Source organism: Leuciscus leuciscus (genome assembly GCF_965113295.1).
Source record: "Leuciscus leuciscus genome assembly, chromosome: 18".
In the NCBI taxonomy this organism is placed as follows: domain Eukaryota; kingdom Metazoa; phylum Chordata; class Actinopteri; order Cypriniformes; family Leuciscidae; genus Leuciscus; species Leuciscus leuciscus.
In genome coordinates, this window is record NC_138742.1 from 4,876,892 (window position 1) to 4,904,832 (window position 27,941).

At 38.2% G+C, this 27,941-nt stretch overlaps 1 protein-coding gene and 1 long non-coding RNA gene across 4 annotated transcripts; one reads left to right on the forward strand and one right to left on the reverse strand.

Moving 5' to 3' along the window:
- Nucleotides 1-32: 32 nt before the first annotated feature.
- On the reverse strand, nt 33-27,774 carry LOC309480988 (uncharacterized protein). 3 transcript variants are annotated; one of them, XM_082145768.1, is made up of 6 exons: nt 6,200-6,437; nt 4,747-5,079; nt 3,672-3,838; nt 2,955-3,012; nt 361-2,843; nt 33-199 (listed from the first exon to the last, which is right to left on the reverse strand). In XM_082145768.1, exons 2-5 carry the CDS (start codon nt 5,006-5,008, stop codon nt 2,800-2,802), a joined length of 531 nt encoding a protein of 176 aa, XP_082001894.1. In that variant the 5' UTR covers nt 5,009-5,079; nt 6,200-6,437; the 3' UTR covers nt 33-199; nt 361-2,799. The 3 variants fall into 3 exon arrangements, 1 of the variants encoding a protein (XP_082001894.1); XR_014199815.1 differs by lacking the exons at nt 4,747-5,079; nt 6,200-6,437 and adding exons at nt 18,573-18,890; nt 27,442-27,774 and having other exon boundaries at nt 2,955-3,838; XR_014199816.1 differs by lacking the exons at nt 33-199; nt 361-2,843; nt 2,955-3,012; ... (1 more) ...; nt 4,747-5,079; nt 6,200-6,437 and adding exons at nt 12,677-12,859; nt 17,716-17,876; nt 18,573-18,890; nt 27,442-27,709.
- On the forward strand, nt 23,032-24,064 carry LOC309481037. Its single transcript, XR_014199864.1, has 3 exons — nt 23,032-23,130; nt 23,623-23,667; nt 23,944-24,064. It is a non-coding gene; the product is annotated as an uncharacterized lncRNA (long non-coding RNA).
- Nucleotides 27,775-27,941: the final 167 nt, after the last annotated feature.

Here is a 27,941-nt window from a genome sequence, read left to right on the forward strand (position 1 = left end):
GTACATTTATAAAACTTTATTATGGCTCAGTATTTTCTTTACGTGGTCTTGGTTTTTGGAAATACTCCACAACAACAGTTGCAAACACACAGAAGAATTGCCACTTCACCTCTAACCACAAGATCCGGTTGAAGAAGTGCTTTAGCAAGTGCGCGAGACTGACATGAACTCTTCATTGTGGTAAATGGGGACAAGAACACTTCCACTCTATTATCCGGAGAACCAGAATATGTTTTTTTTTTTTTGTTGTTGCAAATTTAGTTTTTCATTACATTGTTTGTAGAAGAAACAAATTGAATAGAGATTTAAAAAAAAAAAAAAAAAATGTATTCCTGTTATGCTGTCCTGTGTAGAGGACACCAGGACCCATTTATTAAGAAAATGAAAAGACATAAATAGGCATAAATTATTTTTATTTTTTTCATTCACCAATCAATTTTCATATTAAGCTTTTTTTCTCTCTCCCCCAAACTTTGTATAAAGATGATTCCAAACTATGAAAGATATAACGGAATTAATTGATATACCATTTTACTTTATGCAATATGTGGGTAATAGCCATACATGTGTAGTGCCATTCAACACAATGTATCTTATTTACATATTAATATGTTATTGGGGCAACATAACGTTTAATAATGGCAGTAAAAATGTAATAATTGGGAATATTTTCATAAGAATATTAATATATAATTTCACTTGTTGCGTCTCCCAGAATGCCTGATAAACATAAAGTCCTGATGTCTTTACAGTGGTCATGTATGAATTATGAAATCAATGCCCTGTTTCGTAACAGAAAGTCATATTCTGATTAGAAACCACATAAGAGATGTTGTTTTATGACAAACCATTTGAAAATGAGTCAGATTTAATAATAATAAACTTTATTTTATATAGCAGCTTTAAATGTTGCTCCTCAAGGCACTTTACACAGAAAAGGATCAAATGTAAAGGTACAAAGTAAATGCATAAATAACAAGAGAAATAAAAACATCAAAACAATAAACTAAACATACAAAATACACTACAAAATCACATAAAAGCAAGTCTAAAAGTGAGTTTTAAGCAAGGATTTAAAAGCACTAAAAGATTCAGCATGTCTAATCTCATATGGAAGAGAGTTCCTGAGTTTTGGAGCAAGGGAAGAAAAAGCTCGGTCACCCATTAAATGACAAATTATCATATTTCCATAAGAGTGCTACATTTGATCATTGAGTCAATGTAAAGACTGAGGGAGTTTTCTAAACCTCACAACATTTGGTATCTCTGGAAAGCTCTGAATCTGCTCTTTAGGACATCCAGACTGTTAAAGCTGTGAGATGAACGTTATCTGAGAAATTCACTCAAATATAACGTCCTCTTACGTATAACACACTTCAATATAACACACTTCAATATGACACACTTCAATATAACACACTTCAATATAACACACTTCAGTATAACACACTTCAGTATAACACACTTCAATATAACACACTTCAATATTACACACTTCAATATTACACACTTCATCTCTATAACCACAAGCCACAGGTTTTCTGAAGATAGCGGCGTCACGCGATGCTTGTAAAGAGACGTGTGCTTCATCTGTGTGATCTCTTGATATGTCAGCTACACATCGAGTAGTAAGGCTGTTTTGACCAAATAACCAAATTTATTGATATCCTAACATAAATCATAATGTGTGGATCTGATTGAAGATCTGCTGTAGAAGCTTTTGTTCCTCTGATACAACAATACGGTAAAAGCTGTATAACTGCACTTCTTAAAACGATTAACAAATACAGATTATTAGCATCAACACCAGCTGACAAGTAAATATTACCAGTATAATTCATGTTGTGAAGGTGTAAATAAATTCAATGTTACTTTGTCTGATGTTTGTGCATGTACTTAAAAATGTGTATTGCATCAATAACTGCAGACAAATGTGTATTATTTGCTAAAGGGTGCTTTGTGCGTCGGATATTGAAGCATGGTTGAAAGTGACGAAAAAGTGACGATTTGGGGTGAGAATGTGTTGGAATATGTTAGTCTTAAGGTTATGAATAAGCCGGTGTGTTCCAAAACAATAAAAAACTGGCATTTATGAGATTTAAGCATTCAGAACGTAGTCTTTCACTTCTGCTAAAATGGATATGGGATTTTTATGACATCACTGCAGACTTCAGCTTCTCATCACATCTTCTGTCCAATCAAATGCTCTCTAGAATCTAAAGCTCCGCCCCCTCTGCTATAAACACCACCTGGCCACAGCGACGGAGGAATATGTGTTGGAGATGTGTGTTCGGTTGCTCAAACGCTCAAGTTTATCAACTATACGTTGGTTAAGAATGACATGTTTAGAATTTATTCACACCTCTACTAAATCCAGCGTATCATCAGCACTCAGATTCACTTCAGTGGTGCTGTAAAGTAAACGCTATTGGCTATTTGAAAAGGGGGAGGAGCCATTCAATAAGTCCCGCCTCAGCTTCCTGTTTCAGAGGAAATTACATCAACGCATCAAAGCTGCGCTTACCAAGACACTTCAGTGGGCCTTTAACATTCATGAGACAAATCACAGAAACACATTACAGGAGACAGAACAAGCAGAAGAGCAACACTGCACTGCAACACTTAATGCTGGGGATATATTTAGAAAATAGTTTTGGTGCCGTCTGTCATTAAGGTTATCACTGTCAATCTGACTAAACATGTTGGACTGATAGTTTGAAGAAGGTTAAAGTGTTGAAGTGTTTTAAGAAGATGTGAGAAGAGCTTCTAGATGTTCTCCACAACCGTTCATGGCGACGGCTACACAATCATCTTTTCCAATTCTTTCTGTTGAGACACTGGATCTGTGAAGAAAACAGCAGAAAACTGTCCTTAGTGAGGAACAACATGGCAAAGAGAAATATCCTAATAATGGAAAAGTCATGTGATGCATCAAACAGTGAAGAGCTTCATACCTGGAGACAGCTGGAGTTTCTCTGGCTCCATCATCTGATGCTGACTGTTTCTGACAGCCTACACACACACACACACACACACACACACACACACACACACACAATTACAAGACGTCACGTAAACCAAATAAAAATTTGCGGTTTACACACTTGCTATGACTGTAGAAAGACAAACATAAATAGTGATGAAAGCCAGAATAATTTGTTTTTAAATATTCCTCTTTAAAAGAAAAAAGTATTAGCTTTATGCAAAGTGACTCAAATTGGGTTTTTGACCACTTTACATTGGTGTGTAATTGACCAATTTACTCATAAAGCCGCATTAAGATCTCCATATCTGTGGGACTGAACCATCGAGGGCCTTTAAAGTGAAGATACCAAAAGGAAAGTTTGTTAAACTGTTATGAAGATCCAAATGATCAGATCGAGTCAGTCTTTAGTGATACAGAAGTCCTGAGGGCGACATCTAAACTGTTCTGGGTTCAGCTGCTACTTTTACTGTTCAAATGTTTGAATTACTCGTAGATGAAAAATCTATAAGATCTATAGGCCTATTAGGAGCGAAACGCCACTCATTTTTAAGAGCTGCTCCTAAATTTCAATGTTAATAGAAACTTTTAGCTTTCGAAAGATTTTGATGAATACAGACTCAGATTATTAGAACCCGAGATAATGCATATATCCATAAATAAAAGAATAAATGTAAGTAATACTTGCCCTCCTCCTCCTATAGAAGCAGCAAAAAACCAAGATGAGGATGATGATGATGATGATGATGATGAAGACTGGAATTAAAGCATAAAGCCAGTGTAGGTCAGAGGAGCTGGGAGGTGTTGGGCTGGAGGAGGAGTGTGGAGGAGCTGGACTGGAGGAAACTGGAGCTTCTGGAAGAGACAACAGGAGCAGAAACGAATAAGAGAATCATAAACAGTAAATCCAAAACCACAAATTCCTCACAATCTGCCAAAGGTCAAGCCTTTACTCTTTCTTTGAATAGATTAAAGATCTGTGTGTTTGCAGAAATTATGTAATTTCCTTCTATATATATATATACACACACACACAAAAACAGTTTGGAAACCTTACTATTTTTGTTTATTTTATGTTTTTGAAAGAAGACTCTTATGCTCATCAAGCCTGCATTTATTTGATCAAAAATACAGAAAAATTATTATTACAATTTAAAATAATGGATGTCTATTTTAATATACTTTAAAATATAATTTATTCCTGTGATCAAAGCTGAATTTTCAGCATCATTACTTCAGTCTTCAGTGTCACATGATCCTTCAGAAATCATTCTAATATGCTGATTTATTATCAATATGTTTAAAACAATATTCAAAATAGAAATCTTTTCTAACAATCTAAATCTTTACTATCACTTTTTATCAATTTAATATCATTGCTGAATAGCATTAATTAAAAAAAAAATTAAGGTAGTACAACGGTAGGCTAGTGTATATTGTTACAAAGATTTCTATTTTAAATACATGCTTTTTATATATATATAGGGAAGATGTAAAATGTTTCTTAAAATGTAAAAGCTGTGTTCTGTGAGTGTTTCATTGTGTGAGTGAGCCGTTCTTCACACGGGTGGAGCTGTTGTTTCATTGAGTTACTGGTTGGTAATTATTTGCTTTTTTATCAGACTATAATGACAATACTGGATATTGGAATGTTCTGATGAGTACTGCTGTATATATATATATACCCGTTCTTACTCAAATGATGAATTATATATATATTCTAGTACATTACATGCAAAAAGACGTTATAGTAATATACTCACTGTTGACCACAAGTGTAGCTTTCACCTCAGACACGTTGTTTCCAAACCAAGCTTCTGCTATATAGAGTCCTGATCTGGAGATGTCCACGTTGTGAATGGTTACGCGCACGCATTCTCCTCCAACTAGCACTGAGACTCCAGGTGTGTCCACAACAGTACATCCTTCATGAGGGACACACTTCTGGGAGATCAAAGACAAGCTTTTCGTAGTTTCTTCTTTAAAAATGATCCTCAATCTATCGGCTTTCTCCGCTTTATCCATCGGGAATGGCAGTGTAACGTTTTCTCCATGATTTGCCTCGATCTTCGACCCATCAGCAAGTAAAGCATCGACTGTTAAACAGAAAGAAAGTGTTTAGGATGATAATCAATGCTTTAGTTTAGAATAATGAGCGATGAACTTGACATTCATTTACATTCATTTTACAGTTAAATAAAAACAAGCATTCGTCCAGTAACACCCAACTCTCTAACGTTACCTACCTGAAACCAACACGAAGACAGTGGAAATTAATTTCATATTTAACAAAACTGTGCGGAATCTCCTAAATTTAATCATAAAAAAATATGTAACGCAGCGTGATGTCTTGAGTTTGTAGTTGGTTTGATTCAGCGGACTGCCTGATTGCTCGCGGTCGCCGTCGCGCACAGACTGTGAAACCCAGATCTCATTCCTCACAATAACCTTAACCCACCAAAGCTAGGTGTGGGTTTTCTCTTTTTGCAGCTGTCTTTTCGATGTCACTGTGTGTGTGGGCTTGGCCTAAATGCGCTCTGTACTTCCGCACTCTTTCTCATTTCTGGTCTCCGACTCACACAGAGAAGACGCAGAGCATTCAACGCCACACATGAAAACCCTCCTCATTCTGTCTATCTTTTGCACATAACGTTTTGCGATCATGAGCCTTCATCATCATTTATTGGTTTAAAGTAAACCGTGGTTACAAATAGTATATTCTTACTAACCGCTCCTCTGGTATTTTAAATCACTGTATCGGCTAGTAATCAAAAAGTCTGTTTTCATAAAGGAGCTCAAAAGCTTTCTAGTGCCCAGCCCTCACAAACATCTTCATACTGTCTCGTTAAGCACAGTTTTATCAATGTTAGGATATAAATTAGGTAAAGTATTTCAATACAAACATTTCATTTAAATATGCAATATGTCAAAAAAGTAGGTTAGAAGAAGTAGCCTATAATTCTGCGCATTTTGACAACCCTAGCAGGCACATACGCAACAAAAATATATCATTAATGTTACTCCAATAATTTGATCTTGTGAAATTATTAATTACAATGATAATTATAAACACAATTACAAATATCAAGATTGCTAAAAAAAAAAAAAAAAAAAAAAAGCTTTTTATTTTAATTACACATGTAATAGCCTATTTATTGTGTGTAGGCTAAAACAACACACATTTAATACTGTCTGATGTTAAAATCATTTACTTACTCGCGACAGTGAATAATGTTGCCAAAGAGAAAAGAATGATAGTCGAACAGGCTGAATCATGGCGGCAGAAAACAACCTCCAGTAATGGACTCCAGTTCCTCCTCGGTGATTCTCTCTGTGTAACACAACGACTATAGTTGGCTTTGAGCCATGTTCGCTTTCAGAAACGCACATGATTGGTGCACTTTGAGTGACTCGCTTTTTGAGTGTCACACACACACACACACACACACACACACACACACACACACACACACACACACACACACACACACACACACACACACACAAAACAACCTTGACAAAAACACACTCATTGATCTCCATATAGTGGTGTAATGATGCAATACAGAAAAAGTCACTGAATTAATCCTTTTAGTGAATGGATTCAACATATTTGAATAACTGGAACAATCAGCAGCTTTTACAGACAAATAGGAATAGTGGATGTAAGAAAGTATCAAAGTATCAAATGAGACTTCAATACTTATAGTGAATAGAGTTCAGACTAAATTGCTGATCAGTTTACTCAGGTATTTTAATGTTACCTCATTGGCAGATTATAGCAAGGCCTGGGCAACTCATGGAAATGAATAAAAACTTAAAAAGTCAATTTCTAGAGAAAATGCAATTTTATAGTTCTAAAATATTAGCTTCAGAATATTAGTTCTAAACAACAACCCTCTTTTGTTCATGTTCAATGTTGTCTCATTAAATCAAATTTCATGAGACAACATTTCACATGAATATGTTTGTTTGTGTATGATAATCATCTTTACAGATATGAATTTAACAACAATTTAGAGCCTTTAATACAAGAACTAGGCAAATAAATAGAATAGCCATTCTATGTTTGCCACAAGATGGCGGCATTAGCGCATTGATAGATACTAACACATTTAAACTATAATAAACTGGTAGCCGACTCTTTAATCGCGAAATAACACTCTAAAACCTTGGCATATTGCACTTGTAAATTGAGGGTATTACTTGCAGTAACTATAATGAACAACGTTAAAGAAAGAATAACAAGACAATTAATCAGAATGCAGGGAATATGGCGCTGGATGAATCTGAATCGCGGCATGAAACAATCGGCATATTAAAGAGTAAGAACTGACAAAATACACTTGCTTTGTATTCACGCACACTATATTGCATCAGTAATCTCAAGATGTTGCCAACAAAACGAGCGATGAACTTGATCTATCTCACACCAGCTCGATCATTCTGCTCAGCGCGCTGCTTCTGCTTCACTGACACGTGATCTCTGGTGACGTTGAGGCGATTGGTCAATTATCCGAGAAGACTTTTGAACAAAACTGGTGAGATCTCTCTTGATTTGTCAACTCAGGTTACAAGTATGTATTTAACATTTATGATTTATTATTCTGGCAGAGTGAAGTGAAGTTGATTAGTGCGTTATTTAACCAGTCAGAGGAGAAAACACCAGTCAAAGCTGTGGGGAAATATCCAAGTTAGCGATAGACATTGATAAGAAATTAATTACACATTTATTCAAATATTTTAACACAGTATTTCATCACATCCACAGACAGCATGAACACAGTAAAGCACTGACATCAGTTTAATAAGTGCTTTATTTAGAAGGTTTCTATTATATAAGATTCATTTTAGTTTTACATTTTAATAATGAATTGATTAACTTAATTATTTCATTTAATGAAAAGTAAATTTGGGAAACCCAGATCTAAACAGTGAAATTTTAAGTGCATGAACATTTTGAAGAAAAAAAGGAAATCTTTCTGTAATCATCATTAAATGAGTGATCACAGAAACTATTTAATACAAAGTCAAGAAAATATGAATTTCTAGTTCATTCTTCTGTGTCTCGACCCTCAAAGCTGCTGTTCTTCATCATCATCATCCTCATCATCGCTCACACACACTCTTCCTCGTGTGTGAATGAACATGGCCGCACTGAACTCTGGGCCGGTTCTGCTCGGGTCTCCTCTACAGAGAGAGGAACATCCAGAGACTGATCCATTTCTACAAAAGATGAACATCAACTTAAACACACTCTATTATTTCAGTGCAGATCTTCATTCAGAAACAAATGACACTAAACTCATGTTTTGACCGCGAGTGTGTTAATAAATGAATAATATGTTGTTTAAAGAATAATCATACCCTCAGAGGAACAAACAGAAGTCCTCATCATCTTCCAGAGAGCAGACAGACAGCAGGACACTGATGGACAAACACTCCACACTGAGTCAGAGCCTCGAACAATGACAAATAACCTACAACTGTTATTATAGCGCCATTTGCAGGCCACTCTCTTTACATCGCTCTCTCACATCATGTCTGATATTGTCACTTTAAGACTGAAAGTCACTTAAATTCACTTAGTAATAATGTAGGCTATATTATTTAATGCATTAACAATGAGGAATATTAACATGTTGTTGCTGCAGCATTTATTCATCTTTGTTAAGGTTATTTAATTTAAAAAAATACAATTGTTAATTTCTATTTTAAACCCCAATGTATGTTATCAGTTGAATTTATGGAAAACAGTAGGTTTTTTTGTGGTTCATTTTGTATTTTTTGTGGTACATGCGAGTAGCGTTGGTTCATCGAGACAGTCACAAAATCAAAATTCCACCAAACATAGCAAATCTCCTTTCACTCAGCTCTGATTATTATAAACAACAACGTGACAATAATAACACCTTATGGTTTTCCCCCCAGCAACTTTCTTGTTGCTGTTTTTTAAACGCAGGCTTTATGATTAATAATGGCACGGGCAATAGCTTATAAAACAATAAGGTTATTTAACAGTTCACGTTTTAAAGTTGTAATATTTCAATTGTTGGTCAAAATAGTTCTATGTTTTGCAGAAAAAACATTAAACTTCACTCTATATTTATGTTTTCATTTTTTACAATAATGTATTTAAAGTTTTAATAAATACATTATAAGAATGTTGTGATTACTTACTTGTATTGGAGTTCGACATGCTCGAAAAATTGTCTCCTGCGTTTCTGTCTCAGACTGAAGTTAATGCAGAAGCGCTGTCATAGGCCCTGTCCCAAATGCAACCCTAAGCACTCGCGGTCTTCCTCTGAGTTCACACTTTCGTGACCTAATGCCGCTTTGACTGTCGGGAAGAAGTCTGCAGCGGAGTCCGCATCAGCGCGGGCTCGGCAAAAGTGCGCATCAAGGGCGCAAATCGACCACATGGGGGTTCTCGCGAGCACACTTCTGAGATCTAAAAATGACAAATGGGACACACTGCGGTCACAGCCATTGTAAGTCCACAAGACCGAAAGTGCACATGAAGTGTGCCATTTGGGACAGGGCCTTACATGTAGCCAACACACACACAGGGAGAGGAGGGGTAATATATTCACCCACACACACACACAGAAAGGGGGCGAAACTCCAATACACGGGATGGAGATGGAGACGTCCCCCCTGCCAGTAAGGGCTTCATCATAGTCTGACGCACGTTTCCATATATGGACATACCCTGTTGAAGTGGTAGTTCCCCAGGATAAAGGAACCATGGATGCGGAGCGCGTGCGCGCACGAGACTCCATACTGCCTAGTTGTTCCCATTCCCCTTTCCCCGCGCAACTTAAGAGTTGTAAAATAATAGGCAATAAATTGATTACATGCATCAAGAAAACTCTTCTCATCGGAATCTTTCCTTGTACTTAAAAAACTGGTGCCGAATCCTGGGATTCAAAGATCTAATTCATGAAGAATAAAGGGAGAAGACTGAACGGGAGTGAAGAATTGTTTGGAAGAAACTGCGTGGGGAATTCGAACTCAAGTCTTGGATCCAGCGGATTTAAAGCGACTGAAAATAAAGCGTGGAGTGATCCGAACTGCAACGACAAAACTCAACCAGAAAATTGATGATGAGTTGGATAAAGAAGAACCATGCTTTGGGAAACTGGAGGAATTGCTTGATCAGTTGAAGGACAAAGAAAAGATTCTCAGAGAACATGATAAAGATGAAGCAGAAACTGAAGAAGAGATCAGTGTGCGGAGAATAAGTGTGAGACGCGGAAGAAATAAAGCCAGTCCGAACAGAGTGAGCACGGATCTGGATCTGGGCCTTATAGAAGGAACACAGTCAAACTTCCCAAATGGATCATTCAGAAGTTTTCTGGGGAGATTTGACTGAGTGGCAAGGATTTTTGAGTCAGTACGAAACAACCATCCATGATAATGAACGTTTGAGCAAGACTGACAAATTCAGTTATTAGAAATCATTTCTGACAGAGGCCTCGCTTAGACTAATATTAATTATGACACTGCCATTGATCTGCTTAAAAAACGATTTGGCCGTAAAGTTCTAGTGATTAATGCTCATATGAATAAGTTACTGAACATGCCTCCCGTAAATCGAGCAACTGTTGTAAGCGCTTTGCTCAAACTGTATGATGACTGTGAGCTACAGGTGCGTAGCCCTGACGCACTAGGTGTTGTAGCGGACACCTATGGAAGTTTATAATGTCCTATCTTGTTGAAAATGATTCCAGAAGACATTCCTCTCGAATTCACTAAATCAGAAGCCGACAATGTTCTTAAAGCAAAGGAGTTGATGGACTTTCCAGAGTTTGAGAAAGAACTCTTGAGAGTTAAGAAAGTAGCACTGCTTCTTGGGCGGAGTGATTTGCTCGCAGCACCTGAGAAGCCCCGCACTCCGCCCAAGTAGCAGTGCTTCGCCTTCTGAGATTATAGTTCCCAGTATGTATACGGTTAGAAGATGGCTGTGTCTCATGTGACCTTGTTATTTGTACACGCTGTGACTATACAAATCACAACATGTAAATAGGAAAATGGTGGCGTTATTTTGTCACTTATTGGGAGCAGAATGCTAGCTGGAGCCGTTTACCTCCAGTCTTTGTGCTAAGCTAGGCTAGCGGTGGGTGCGTCAGACAGAGTTACGGCTCGCACGGAGATGAGAAGGGTATGTATGGACTTATCTAACTCTGGGGGATATGGTGAATAGGCTAAAGTCCCAAAAAGTCGGCATGTTCCTTTAATGTCATTTTCAATTTTCTCTGCACAGACCATCATCAGTGGCCAAAAGAAATCAAAGTGGCTTGACACTTTTTCCAAAAGTGCTCCACCAACAAGTGCCTGTGCCGTTGTACTTAACTTTGAAGATCAGGAGCAAATTGATGCAATCCAGAATCCACATTCACCTGACATCAGTTCTGGGGAGCACACACACACACACAAACACACACACATACAAATTGACAAGATCAAAATCACCATGAATGTCCTTTTAAATTTTTTTAATGTTTCTTTTTTTTTTTTTCAGTGAGCAGAAGCACTTTGACAGGATAGAAAAACAGTTAAAGAAGAGTGGCAAGCCATAGGGGAGTCATCATAACTCATAAATGGTATTAATAAAAAATTTTTTTACAATCGGGACTACAATCATTACACACAGACTTCTGTATTAAAGCAATTTTATTTTAGATATTTAAAATAGGAACAAAGCAGCAAATTACAAACAATAGGACAAACACAATAGAAACATATACAAATTAAATAAACTGAAGTTTTCCAGGTACAATAGCAGATTTACCATGTAGTAAGAAATAGGCCCTTCTACCGAAATTGTATAAAAAATAAAAAAATAAAAAAAAACACTATATAGGCTAGTCTTCACTGTGTGAATAAATATAAAGTGATTTATATTAAAAATAAAAAAGTGATTGTCAAAAGAAGCGTTTATTTTATTTTATATGAACTGTAATGAAACGTATGGCAACTGTTTATGACGCTCCTCCCTTTAAGAATAAATCCACAGGTATAGTTACACATCCGATTTTCTCCCATTTGTTTTTCGCTCGTGTAGGACATACACTGTTTACATTTAATGCTCCTAAGTCGACACGATGTGCATTTTGACATAATTGTGTGTGTAGTTCGCATGCATGTGAGGCGACATCTGTGCTCATACTCCAGCTGTACTTTCAGCACAAGCACCACATTGAAATAACAGCATCTGATAGTTTGGCAGTTCATTGACATCTAAGACTACATTCACACTCGATCCAAATCAGATTATCTGTGATTGGAATCTGATCTAAATGATTGTCTTTTTATTTTCTGGAATACCTGAGGGGTTTCCAACACAGATGTTGTCTTACATGTAGCCATGGTGCTGGACAAAGACATTTGGGCCCGGTTTCACAGACAGGGCTTAGATTAAGCCAGGATTAGCCCTTAGTTCAATTAGGACTGATTTAAGTAGCTTTTATAAATGTGTCTTAGAAAAAACATTACTGGTGTGCATCTCGAGACAAAACAATGACACTGACATGCTTTTAGAAATGTGAGTGTGAGATGCTACAGGTAAAACAGCTCAAACATGTATTTGAGTCCAGGACTATCTTAAGCCTGGTCTGTGAAACCTGAAGCTTATGTTTAAATGTGCAGTACGTAACATTTTTTGTAGTTCACATTTACCAAATATGATCAGATATGCACAAAATCTGATTTGGACTGATATATTGAACAAGGCTAAAGTGATTGTAATGTTATTTCATGTTTTAAGACACTCGGGTCTCCGTGAGAAGAGCTTCAGTGTTTTCTCCACAACCGTTCACGATGACGGACACACAGTCACTGGAACTGGATCCCAATTCTTTCAAAACACGGGATCTGTAAAGAAAACAACAGAAAACTGGGCTTAGTGAAAAACACAATTACAAGACGACATGTAAACCAAATCAAATAAAATGTTGCCAAAGTCAAAGCTTAATTTATACATTTAAACCACATTTTTTGACATTATTTGAAATATAAAAAAATTTAAACTGCTTTTTAAATCATTCTCTCTGATCCACTGGCTTCACACATAAATATACTTGATTTTCAATTAAAGATCAACTTCTCACTCACGCCGTATACAGTAAATATCACGAACAGTAAATGAATGGTGACAGTAAAAGGCCTGTTTTTGGTGACAATAGCTCAGTTTACAGGGACACCTTGTGTTTCAATCAGAATTAATTTAATCCAAACGTAGCGTTTACATGGATGCTAAATAAAGTGATCAGGACTTATTTTTTGACATGCACACACTGCACAAATATACAGTTTCCCGCTGTTGGCGCATATACTAACCATTTTTCCTAAAATTAGCCTCTTTTCCTTGTTTTAAAGAGCAGAATTAATCAGTATTTATATCAGGTCCTGATTAGGAGACGAGCACATGAACCGTTGTGTCGTGCAGCTTATGTTCATCACGCAGTAAAAGCTCCTCTTCCCGCTCCTAACACAAAGCATCTGTGGATGAGAGTCTGAAACAAGCACTGGTGGGACGTCGTCCTGCTTCACTTCACAAACGACGAGTAGGAGGATTTTAGGATGACAGGACACTCATATATTACACTATATTTAACAACAACAGCTTGTTCATTACATTACTCCACTGCTTCATGACCTTCACTGGCTTCACGTATTCACTTTAAGGTAGGCTACTACTTCTGACGTTTAAGGCATTAAATGGTCTTGCACCTCCATATCTGTCTGATCTACTGTACTCTTACCGCCCTGCCCTTAGATCAGCTGAACTTGGTTTATTGTCCATCCCTCGTTTCATTTAGTGTTAATGCTCCTAAATTCTGGAATTCACTACTCCTTACACATCGTAATATCTCATCCGTGGCTACATTCCAGACTCAGCTAAACACATATCTGTTTAACATGTATTTTGGATATTTTGTGACTGTGTCCTAATGTGATTGTAATGTGTGTGAGGGTGTGTAAATGTATTGTAATGTACAAATGTAAAGCGACCTTGAGCAACGAACGGAAAGGCGCTGTATAAATAAAACATTATTTCATTAACAGTTTTCATTCATTAACAGTTTCTACGTCTTTGCACACATGCAGTCCTTTCCAGTTTCGGGTTTCCATCCGTCCTCTCGATAGAAAAGGTTTAAAACACCCCTTACAATCCAAATGAAATATTATTTGGATTTGGCCATCTGATGTGGTTACTACTAGGACTGTGGCGGTGAGGATATTTTCCCACTGGTTAATCGACGTGTGACAGCACCGGTATCACCCACAGGGGTTTTTAAATCGCTAATTTAAAAGCAAAACTAAAATGCGCACGGCCGCACGCGTCCACAGAACATGGAGTGGCTCAAACTCTTTGACCCCGTTAAAATTGAAGAGGTGGACATTGACGATGTACATTTACTTAAGTACACTTTTGAGTATTTTTGAAATATCTTTTAAAGCATTTTTTATGGAAACTTTTTACTTTAACTTCATCACTACATTTGAAAGACAAATATCGTACTTTGTATTCCTGTCAAGTTCCTGGAGTAGAAAGTAGTGTCAGTCAGGGGATGATTTTTTTTTTCCATCTCTAAAATGTGATTGGTGTTCTGCAGGTGACAGACAGCCTATCAGTGATCACTCTTGTAAGGTCACGTGTCGTGAAGTTCAGAGATTTCCCATCATTCTCTTTGAACACTAATCAACTGGTGGCAAAATGGATGAAGACAGATCATCGGCGCAGTGTGTGTATCCATGGCAGACAGCTCTTACTGTTCTGCTGTGTGTTAAAGCTGTAGGGCTGAGCAAATATGGGCAGAACTCTTTACTGGCCTAGTACTTCAAAAATCCTTTTAAAGGTATACATGTGAATTAAACGTGGCACAATGGCCTTCATCATCATCACAGTATGCTAATGCCTATATAGCGCAAGGGGATTTCATCAATATGCTGACTGAGGACTGTTGGGAAACTCCAGGGACAGGATGGTTCTGTCGGGAGAGACAGAGTCGTTTGCTCCTCAGTGACACGTCTGTACCATTTGCTTCACAGAACATGTGCTTTCAACTACATACTGTTTACTTACTAGTGTGTTCTAATATGTAACTATGTCATGTTTGGTCTCATCTGACAGCTTATAAACAGAAACGAATGGTGATGAACTTAGAGATATTAAAGTATTCTAATGTACAATATAGGTAATACTGGTTAAACATGCATTGAGGAGAATATGTTAATGTTCTTCTCCCCCTCTTGATCTCCACACATTTGCCTCATCTTTTGGTTTCCTGTCGGTCGGTTTGGTGTCGGTATTTAGTTGGTACTCATGTTGTGTCGTGTGACTGTCAATGCTTTCCTCAGGGTATTAAAAGGGTAACTTGATCTAGGAGAAAGGCTTTAACTCTTCCACTCCCGCACACAACAGTGCATTATTTGTTACAACTAAGTTTTCTATACAGTATGTTGATCCACTCCACTGTCTGTATATTTAAACATGTGACTTAATAAATAACTTTGCCTGCTTTAAAGGCTTTGAGAATCTTTCCTTTTATCACTGATCATGTTGAAAGCTAAAGTGATTATAACTTTCGTTATCTAAACGTTCAGGTTAAATCCTACGTTTTTCCTATCAGTTCTAAGACCTTTACCTTTAAAGAATAAGAGGTTAAAGAATAACAACAACTTTAATGGAGTCAGATTAATTATATTACAGTCAGATAAATATGGCTGTCTTTTTATGTCAGTTCAGTCGTTTAATTTCTACAATTTCTGGTTTTATAACATTCTGAAAGCTCTTAATTCCACAGATAATAGTAACTGGTAGGTGTATTCACTAGGTTGCTTCAGAGGCATAAGATACTGTAAGTATTACATACAACAATAATAAAACAATGCATTGACATTTACTTTTTACTCTTAAAAACATGTACTTCTGTCCTTTTACTCAAGTAAAAATCAGTCTTTACAACTTTTACTTGTAATGGAGTAATACCTGACCAGTAGTATCTGTACTTTCACTGAAGTAAGGAAGTTGTGTGTTTTGTCCACCTCTGTTAAATCATTATTAAGATCTGCTTCCGGTGACCCGACCACAGTTTTGCTTAGTCTTCTTCTAACTACAAAAATATTTTAGACCACAGGTGTCAAACTCAGTTCCTGGAGGGCCACAGCCATACAAAGTTTTGTTCCAACCCTGCTTCAACACACACACACCTGCAGTTTTCAAACAAGCCTGAAGGACTTGATTAGCTGATCAGGTGTGTTTAATTAGGGTTGAAGATAAACTCTGCAGGACTGTGGCCCTTCAGGAACTGAGTCTGACACCTGTTTTAGACCCAAGCATTGGTTTAAAATGTCTGTCTATAGGAATTAAGACCTCGGAAGATCCTATGAATGTCCATGAAATCACACTTTTGAAACTCTGTAACATTCCCAGGTTTTCCAGGTCTGTGTGAATCCTGGTTGAGTGATTTTGTGACCGTATGCTTCACTACATCAGCGTGTAACTGTGTGTTTGTGAATGTGCAATAAAGCACACAAAGCACAACTATAGTGACAAATATGAGACCAAATACCATGTGTGTAATACCAAATAAGAATAACTCATGTGATGGGAATCAGTCTCAGCACCACAACTGTGTGTACTGGCATTTTAAGAAAGGATATACAAGTTAAAAACCAAAAATGCTGAAAAGAATCGAAGCATTCATTTAAAATGCTGCATGTAAATTTCACCATCAATATTTTTACAAAAGCATTATGTGGTCAAATGTGAATATGAGGAATAAAGATACATATCAATTGTCTGATGGGTATTTTGGCTCAAAACAGTGGATGAAACCTTACATAGAGACAGAACGCATTTAGGCCACGTCCACCGTCTTATAACTAAAAACAAAACAATATCTAAAAGCTGCTGTGTGACAGGGTGTACAGCAAACAAGCTACAAAACCCAGAACTAGGTTTTTATAAGCTACTGAAGCGTAGAAATCAGCCTTAAGGGGACAAAAGTGGATACAGGCAATAAGACCTGAAGCATCAGCTGGAACAAATAGGTAAACTGTGGGACCGTGACACTCATTATTCACTAAAAATACACTACATGTGCAGTAAACATTGTCACAGGTAAGTAGAATATCCAAATGTCAGTTTTATATAGTATATTTCTGTAAGCTAAGCTATCCTGTCGCCGATTACGTTCCTCTCCAGTGGGTGTTAGTTCGTTCTCAGAGTAATATGACACGTTGCACTCGGTCTCAATTGCCTATATCCCCCTTTGTGTCCTTAAACACTTGTTTTTTGGGGTCGACAGCTTATAAAAACTTAGTTCTGGGTTTTTTAGCTTGTTTGCTGCACACCCTGTCACACAGCAGCTTTTAGATATTGTTTTGTTTTTTGTTGCAAGTCAGAAATGACAAGGAGGAAATTTCACGCAATTCATGGGTTTCATCAGGTCCCTTTCCACAGGTGTATTAATCAAGCACAATGCAGTCTGCATTCATAATCCAGGTGCTTGATTTTATACACCTGTGGAAAGGGACCGGATGAAACCCATGAATACAAAGTCAGTGGAGACGGTTGGATTGTTTTCTCCCCAGTGGAAGAGGTTTTCAAATTATGAATTTATAATAACTTTAATATCAACATCTTATCCGCTTAACACATCATTAGAACCACAGTGCTGCTCCCATCCATCACTAAAAGCTTAAATGTAAGTAATACTTGCCATGTGTTTCCAGAAGCAAAAGCACAAGATGATGAAGATGATGATGATGATGCAGATGAAGACTGGAATTAAAGCATAAAGCCAGTGTAGGTCAGAGGAGCTGAGAGGTGTTGGGCTGATGGAGGAGTGTGGAGGAGATGTAGTGGAGGAAACTGGAGCTTCTGGAAGAGACAACAGGAGCAGAATTGCCACAGAGTTCAGAGAAAGTGCAAAAGCTTGTCTGATAATTTGGCAGATTGTAACAGTTGCTAAAGAGTCTGTGGTGTGTTTGCACAGTTTTAAACACAAACTTAATAATGTAAGCAAGTTCTTTTTTTTCCCTCTTTTCTAAATTGTTAAATAAATCATGAGGAGTTAATGCTGATCAAATGATGTGACATTGATTCTTTACATGACCTAGCTAAATCTTATCACTTATAATCATATCACTTACAATCATTTCAACTGAGGCTTTTGCAAAAAGTTTATTTGGATTCAGTCTCTGCAGTTTTAAGTGATGTTGTGTGATTTATAAAAAACATTTAGATTAGATAAAATGCTTTGCAATGTTGCAATTCATTCCAGGTACAGTAGGTGTAATATCAAGGTGTAACAGGCTTTCCAGTAGCTCAAACAGTAGAGCTTTGGCGCTTGCAATGCCAAAGTCATGGGTTCGATTCCCATTTAATAATGTAAATGTGTACCTTAAAATGCAATGTAAGTCGCTTTGGATAAAAGTATCTGCCAAATGCATAAATGTAAATTAACTTAATTTTAAAAACTTCATGAGCACAATCATGACCATTTATATATTCTTTTTCATAATCCTGACTCTGGTACATTGCAGTTAAACAGACATATTTTAGTAATATACTCACTGTTGACAACAAGTGTAGCAGTCACCTCAGACACTTTCCCTCCAGTGTAGGCTTCTGCTTTATAGAGTCCTGATCTGGAGATGTTCACATCTTGAATGATTACAGATAAATTATCTTTTCCAACTATCAGTGTAACTCCAGGTCTGGGAGGATCATCATAGACCCAAGGCTTCTGCGCAATAAGTTCAGCATATTCCTTCTTGTCTTCTTTAAAAATAATCCTCACTTCATCTGCTTTCTCCACTTCATCGATGTCGAAGGATATTGTAACATTCTGTCCATCGATCGCCTCGAACTTCGACCCAGCAACAACCAGAACTGCAAATCAGAACCACTGTATTAATAAATGAGGAATAAACTGATCAACCTATTAAATCAACAGTCTACATACCCGATAAAAGTACCAAATTCATCGTGAAAATAGTATTCATCTTCAGAAAAAAGATAAGCTTAAAAAATGTGTAAAAAGACTCGCTAGAAGCAAAGCTAAATGCTAATTGGTGATAGCGGATCGCGTTTCTTCTCTTTACGACATTTGCAGCAGACTGTGTGTTACTGCCCTAAGTTACACATGTCATTTGTAGAATTCCACTGAATAAGACAAATCCTTATTTAAAGTTCAGTTATGTTGTGAAGAAATGGCGCATACGCAAGCCGCTCCTGACTCGTCGGAAGTAGACATGTGCCGGTATTCGGTAATGTGATAAATCGCGGTAATGAAAATGCACGATATTGTTATCGCGGGCACTTCAAAATACCGTGAAAAATAATAGATCCGAATTTATATTTTTAGAACGCGCATTAGCTTATTTTCCATCAACCGCTTGAAGAAACACTGCGTATATGCTGCGCAGAACACGCGTGCGCACTCTGATGTAAACAATCCCCACAAGTAGAAGACTGTGTGCACGCAGTGCGCGCCGCCGCGCTCTAATCCTCACACGAAGAAGAAGCATGGCGGAAGGAGGAACGCTGCCGACAATTTATCCCCCTTCAAAAAGGGTAAAGTCAGAGATTTGGAAATATTTTGGGTTCCAAAAAAATGCAGAGGGATTGCTGATCGACGACGATTTCCCTTTGTGTAAGACATGTGGACGGAAAGTGGCTGTGAAACACGGGGACACGTCTAACATGTTCGCTCATATTCGCGACAACCATCCACTGCAATTCAGGGAGATAAAGGTGACACTTTATTTCTCATGCTGAATACCACATAAAACAACTATTTGAAAGACAGGATGGCAAAATTACGTTAACTTATTTATTTCCATTTGCTGCATGTAGCTTGCTTCCACTTGCTACACTTAAGTTTGTGTCTCGTATTTTAACAACAAAAATACAATACTCAGCCAAAGTAAGTTCTGGAATTAATAATGTAAGTTAGGCAGAATAATTAATTTGATTTTAAGTTAAAAAAGGAACGCAACACAATCATACATTTTCACACAGTGCGAGTAAACTTGATATACATGTTTACAAGAGAGTACAAGTAAAGTGCAAAACTTAAGCTCATCATCATGTTTTCCATTACTAAAATCTAGTATGGAATGACAGATGCATTTAATTGAAAGTTGGAACTTGGGTTATTTTTAATCTAACAAACAAAAACGAAAATTTACTTTGCTTGTATTCTCTGTCTGAACAGCATCTTTTATTTAAATTATCAGAGGTATGAAGTAATATTTTTAATTCCTATTTTACAGAGTGGCCATGCATCTAGCAGTGCTGGTTCATCTTCAGCTGAAGCCATCGTTCAGCCAACAGTCCAGGAGGCATTCCAGCGTCAGGCTTCATATGGACCTTCATCTCATCGGGCCAAGGAAATCAATCATGCCATAGCATATTGTATTGCTAAAGACATGATCCCCATTTACACAGTAGCAAAACCAGGACTTCTGAAACTGATGAAGAGACAACAATTCCACTTTACAAAGTTCCCTCACAGAAGTTTTTCTCTAAGACAGAATTACCCAAAATGTATAAGAGTCTAAAAGATGATGTTGGCAAGCGTATAGCCCAGGGAAAATGGTATGCAGCAATTACTGACCTATGGACCAGCAGTGGAGGAAGTGGTCATCCATACATCAGCTTCACCATCCACTACCTCACAGATTGGAAACTTAAATCAAACTGCCTGGAAACGGAGTTCTTTCCAGAAGACCACACTGCTGACAATATCAGTGAATTTTTGATAACATGTTGCAGGAGTGGGGCATCAACAAAGAGTTTCTTGTCAGTATTACAACTGATAATGTTACAAACATGAAAAAGGCATTCGAGAGTGACACCACCACCTTTCCCGGCCAGTGGTTTGGCTGTTTTGGCCACAACTTGAATCTGGCCATTTCTAAAGCTCTGAAAAACCAGAGGGTGGACACAGCTGTCCGAAGCTGTCGACATTTGGTGCAGAGATTTTCAAGAAGCTGGAAGAGAAGAAGAGAGCTCAGAAATAAACAAGAGGCCTTAAATGTCCCTCAGAGGTCACTCATCCATGACGTAGTCACTAGATGGGGATCAACACCGAAAATGCTGCAGAGGTTTATTGAACAACAGCAGGCAGTCTGTGCTGTACTGGCAACAGAGAGAGGTGCGTGGCATTTGATGCCAAAGGATGCAGATATTGCAGTCATTGAACAAGTCTTGCAAATCCTCCAACCACTCAGTGCTTTTACTGATGCTTTGGCTTCAGAGGGCAGAGTAAGTCTGTCAGCCCTGAGGCCGGTGCTAAGTCACATCATCTCAGACATTCTTGAGGTAAAAATGAAGACAGTGCCCTCACCATAGCCCTGAAGAGGGGTATTGAAATCAGATCTTGAATCCAGGTACAGTGTTGATGCAAAGAAGGTGATGGACTTGACAAGCTTCGTTGATCCCCGGTTTAAGGGAAGCTTTTCTGATGACCTTGATGCCACGGTCAACTGCTGTATTGAGGAAGCCTCAAAACTGGCAGAGATGACAACACTGAGTGAGGGAGGGTGAAGGCAGCATTAAGTCAAAGCCTGAAGCTGAGATCAAACTGTATCTTTCTCTGCCACTAATTAAATCAGAGGCAGATCCATTGCAGTGGTGGAGTTTGCATGCTGAAGAACTGCCTCATCTTGCTACCTTGGCTGAGAAGTTTCTCTGCATTCCTGCAACAACTGTTCCTTCAGAGAGGGTATTTAGTGCCAGTGGACATATCCTCTCACCTCAGTGTTCAAAGCTCAAGCCAGAAAAAGTGAACATGCTCACATTTTTGCACTTTAATCTCGAGGACTAAAATATGCCAGGCAGCCCAGAAGAGATACCAGGAATTGGTTGAAAATGTTTATTGTTGATTCTTTATAGCTGTGTTTTTTGCTCTTAAATCTATTTAAAAACAACAAATGTTGTTCTTTTGCAGTTTGCACATTCACTTTGATATAATTGCTCAGTTTACTTTTATATTGTGTATTGTTTTATTTATATTTATTTGTATTTAAATGTTTGAGGTACTTTTAGTTAATTAAAAAGTTATTAAAGTTACTAAGCGGACAAAACTGAAGTTTGTTTATTTTTGTTAACCTGTTTCTCTTGTAAAATTACAATATCATGATAATACCGTATACCGTAAAAAAAAAAAATCAATCAATTAATCGCAGCATGAAAATTTGATACCATGCCTAGTCGGAAGCATAATAAAGCAACGCAACTTCTTCTGGGGAGCCTTTCAAAGCTTTGAATCAGTTAAACCGATTCGCAAAATTATTCACTACTTCGAAGCGTTCGAAACACCACAAGTCGGTGACTCTCCCCATAGACATAATATAGAGATAGACGCCCTATCGACCGCTACTGCCTACTGGCCCGGATGAGCCGTGGGGCCGCCATCACCCGCTCCCCTCAATGTAATCTGTTTGACAGGTGCAATGAGCTGTCAGCGCATTTAATTAAAGCTGCAGTCCACATTTTGACTATCAATCTTATTGAAAAACCTAATGTTGTGTCTTCAAAAACAAAACAGGGACAGAGGTAGTTTTTTTCTGTATTTAGCCAGGGACAGGCAACCAAAAACAGGGACTGTTCAAATAAAAAATTTAAAAAATCAAATCAGATATTTTAATAAGTTGAAGAAACAATATACTATTATATTATATTAGAGTCTACTTGAAACTTTTTAAATTGGTCTCTCTCTGTCACATACACACACACACACACACGCTGCGTTCCAAACCGCATACTTCCCTACTATTTAGTATGGGAAAAAGAGTAGGCGAGCAAAAAAGTATGTACGAATCCAAAAGAGTAGGCGAGAATTACCTGGGTGACGTACGAATTATCGCGAGATTCGGACTTAAGTGCGTTCGAATATGCCTACTTTCCTACTATATAGTAGGCGAAAACAGTACGTGAAGGAAGCAGTATGTTCGAAACATAAGTATTCATAAAAGAGTAGGTGAGAAGTTCCCGGATGGCTTACTGCTTCCGGTCAGATTTTTGAGTGCTCATCTGATGGATACTCTTCTATCCCAGGAGGCCACGCGAGAGGATACGTCATTATCAAACATCGTAGAGATCAGCGACGCGGGCGCTTTCAAATGTGAGTAAACACGTTCCTTCTGTTAAAATCGCATATGTTGAACTACTGTAGAGTAAACTGTTGAATTGTTGAAGGTGTAAAGACGTTACACAGTATAGTAGGCTATAGTTGTGATTTTGCTGTACGTTTTATTATAACGTTAGAAGGGAGCTCCAGTAAAGACACGTAAGTTACGTCTCTAAAGTGGATTTACATAAACAAACCATACATCAAAGACGCTTATTTTAAATGTCTATTTACATCTGACAGGAAAATCTTGAAATATCACAACATGAAATAGACATCTGAGTGATAAATGTGTGCTATTATGTAGAACAAATCTATAAAGTAACTAACGTTAAACATAAGTTTATCTATTTTATTTGTCCATTAGTAGTTGATAAATTGAGGAACATTTATGTTGGATAAAAAGTAAAAACAACCTCAACATGTAAATGTAGTGTTGAGTTCATAAATCACAGAGGTAATGTGAATCTTGTCTGGATGTTACAGGGAATGTGTGTTTATCCGGTGAAGAGTGGCTCATGAAGGCTTTGAGTGAGTATACTACAGAATTGAATAACAACTATTTAAATCTTAAGTTATAGTTTATTTTAATTATTGTAATTTCAAACAGAGCTATTGCAGCACTTTTCTGATTCTTGATTTCTGTGCATTTGCTGCACAGCTTTTGTGGTGGAGCAGGACCTGCAAGGAAAGATGATGGCAGCATTTGTGGAAAAAAAGCGTTTTTGTCTTCTAAATAATACTGAAATCAAATGACATTGTGCGGTTAAAATGACTGATTTTGTGTTATGTTTGTGCATTTTGTAGGATCTGAAATGTCAACAGGCTGGTGTGAACACTGAGGATGAGGAGCCCAGAGCTGAATCCTGGAGATGGTGCCATGGACGAGTCCCTCCATCACTCCACCTGCCCTTATGAGACCCTCCATCACTCCATCGGCCCTTATGAGACCCTCCATCACTCCACCTGCCCTTATGAGACCCTCCATCACTCCATCGGCCCTTATGAGACCCTCCATCACTCCATCGGCCCTTATGAGACCCTCCATCACTCCATCGGCCCTTATGAGACCCTCCATCACTCCATCGGCCCTTATGAGACCCTCCATCACTCCATCGGCCCTTATGAGACCCTCCATCACTCCATCGGCCCTTATGAGACCCTCCATCACTCCACCTGCCCTTATGAGACCCTCCATCACTCCATCGGCCCTTATGAGACCCTCCATCACTCCATCGGCCCTTATGAGACCCTCCATCACTCCATCGGCCCTTATGAGACCCTCCATCACTCCACCTGCCCTTATGAGTCCCTCCATCACTCCACCTGCCCTTATGAGACCCTCCATCACTCCACCTGCCCTTATGAGTCCCTCCATCACTCCACCTGCCCTTACGAGACCCTCCATCACTCCACCTGCCCTTACGAGACCCTCCATCACTCCACCTGCCCTTACGAGTCCCTCCATCACTCCACCTGCCCTTACGAGACCCTCCATCACTCCACCTGCCCTTACGAGACCCTCCATCACTCCACCTGCCCTTATGAGACCCTCCATCACTCCACCTGCCCTTACGAGACCCTCCATCACTCCACCTGCTCTTACGAGACCCTCCATCACTCCACCTGCCCTTACGAGACCCTCCATCACTCCACCTGCCCTTATGAGACCCTCCATCACTCCACCTGCCCTTACGAGACCCTCCATCACTCCACCTGCCCTTATGAGTCCCTCCATCACTCCACCTGCCCTTATGAGACCCTCCATCACTCCACCTGCCCTTACGAGACCCTCCATCACTCCACCTGCCCTTATGAGTCCCTCCATCACTCCACCTGCCCTTACGAGACCCTCCATCACTCCACCTGCCCTTATTGCCTCAGATTGTGAAGCACAACACATCACGCAACAACCTCCGGAGTGAAGGCACGGCTCACCTCTGGCGGTCAGCTGATTCATCAGAATAAAGCCTCAGAATGGGAACCGCTGTGTTGAGATGGCAGAAGGATGTGGGGTTGAGCGCCTGTAGCCTACTGTACATACATGATTGTAGTTTGAATAAAGCTTTGTTTCATGTGTTGACTTATGCATTTGTTTATTGTGTGATGGTGACTTTCATTCATTCTTTTACTAATTTATTAATATTTCTCAATGTTGTCAGTAAATAAAATATAATTATTTAATTAATGTTTTATTTAATTGTTTGAAAGAAAATGTAGATATGTTCATTATATACACATCTAGAGTGTATTCAATCATGCATAGCTATGTCATGACATACATTACAATTTGTTTGTTTTATTGAATTATATCATTTTCAGTAAAAAGTCATATAATTAAGTATTGGTCAGCATTTATCGTTTTTATTATTGTATGTTTTGGGGTGGGATAGCAATGCAATTCATTCTGAGGTAATATAAATTTTTAGTATATGATACTTAAATTTTAGAGTACAAAATCAACAGTTTTCCTCCAAAGGCGAATCTTCGCACAGCTGACCTTTGTGCAGATATTACAAACGCTGAGGAAACCCGTTCTATGTAGGGCTGTCAAGTTACTGATGTTATGAGATCTGTAAAAAATCTCATTATGTATGCAAACCCATAATATATATATATATATATATATATATATATATATATATATATATATATATATATATATATATATATAATGGGTTTGCATACATAATATGAGATTTGTTACACAGGAAAAAAGAACCTACAAGGTTTAATATTTTAATATATATTTTCTTAAATAATTCATCATAATACATTTAAAAAAAGCATTTTTTGTTATTTATAGGCTAGGCCTGAGGGATGAAACAACAGTTAAATTCAACAAGAAAAAGAGGAAAAAATAAAGCAGTTAGCCACTTTTGCTTGTGGATGAAAATGTTTGGATATAAAAAATTAACAACATATTTAGAGATGACAATTTTGGGATTTCGTAATAGAAATAAATAGGATAAAACGGTGGTTCACATTAGTAGGGTTAAATAAAAGAAATCAACCCTAAATGTATGCACAAAATAAATGGGCAGCAGTTTTTTTTAAAAGACCACAAAATGAGCAAGTTTAATCAATATCAAGATATTTACAGATAGATGAATTAAACGTGTCCGTTCGAATCTTTTAAGTTGTTGCGCGTGTGATAACGCGTCGTAGGTCACATGATAACGTCAACATGGCAGATGTCCGGCTCGCATTCATACTCAACGAGATTTGGCTATAAAGTACCTACTCTTTTAGCGCTCATTAAGTAAGTACTTATTGAAATTAAGTACCTACTCATTGAGTATGCGGTTTGGAACGCAGCCACAGTACTACCACGTTCTTCTTCATCCATCTCCTCCCAGCCCTTGTCCAAGCCCGGCCCCCTCCCAACACACACACACACACACACACACACACACACGAAATAGTGAAGCCACCAGCAAAATACTAAGTTACTAGCTAAGCTACAAGTAGTGACTGCCGAACACTGATAATACAGTCTGTGCCACTTGTGTAAATTTCGCTGGCCAAAGTTATACCAGTAATATTTGTTTTATTTCTACAATAGCATTCTCGTGTCAGTTGTAATGTAAGTCAGTGTTATGGAATATGACTTATCAGTTCATAGCCGGGTCCGGTGAACACCGGCCGGTGCAGTAAACCGATTTCAGTAACGTTACAGTAAAGATCCTTGCTCCTTCTCAACTCTCTGTAATATTCTATTCACAAAATACAACCAACAGTACGGTAATGTTAAATCTTACTTGTGAAAAGTAATCCCCCGAGCCATATTTGCGATGGTCCGCCGATTTGAGCAGGAATATGCTGTACACAGTGTACAGTGCTCGGCAATGGCATCTTAACTGCTGTCACGCCAAGAAACTATGATGACCGTTTAAGCGTTTCTCAGTGCCAATCTTATGTCTATTTTCTCCCCGCCCATCATGTCTATGAGACTCTCCCCGCCCAGTGTACATTTTTCAGAGAGAAAATTTTCTCCCGTCAGAGAGAGAGAGAGAGAGAGAGAGAGAGAGAGAGAGAGAGAGAGAGAGAGAGAGAGAGAGTGAGAGTGCATCTCGACCTACAGTCTATGATCTCGACAGCAAAGGTCGCGAGCAGCCTTCTGAAAAATGACTAGCACTATGCGCGTGCCCGCCATTTTCCACAAGACGGAAAGTGAATATGAATTGTCCGACTCAAATTTTCTGCGTCAACGTGTACATATTCAAACTTAGATTTTTACTATCGAAATATCCACTGCGTTTGTTATGTAAAACATAATATTGGGTGGTAAAATAATTTACTTACTTGCGACATTGAAGGTTTCCGAAGAGAAAACGATTACAACACATTTTAGTGTGTATAGCTGCCTTCGACATGGTGTGTCTGCTTCGTTCTCGACGGACTTCAGTTTCTAAACGTCACAGACCGTGTCACATCAGTGTTACAACAACCCGCAACCAATCAGCGCAAATCCCTCCCTGTGCAGCCAATCGCAGTGCTTGTCTAACAAAGTACATTGAGTCATGGACCTATAGAAGAAGGTTTTACAATTGCGTCATCTTAGTTTACTCCAATGAGAATCGACTGTTGTTGACAAAAAGAAAAAAGACCGTTGGGTGTTGTCAGCAAATGGCGGCTCGTGGAGTCTCATAGATATACTCAAGTTCTTTTTCGTTCTTCGCTTTGGATATAAAATTAAGTTTTCTTTTTTTGTAGTTACAGTAATGTTATTTTTAAAAGATAAAAATTCTGCTATTATTTGACAATGTGTGGTCAACCAGCCTTAACATATTTCAGACTAACGT

Coding starts and splice junctions, on each gene's coding strand:
- LOC309480988 (XM_082145768.1), bottom strand. CDS start 5,008: ATGGATAAAGCGGAGAAAGCCGATAGATTGAGGATCATTTTTAAAGAA. Junction 3,839..4,746: donor AGCTACACTTGTGGTCAACA/GTGAGTATATTA, acceptor TGTCTCTTCCAG/AAGCTCCAGTTTCCTCCAGT. Junction 2,844..2,954: donor GAAACTCCAGCTGTCTCCAG/GTATGAAGCTCT, acceptor TTTTCTTCACAG/ATCCAGTGTCTCAACAGAAA.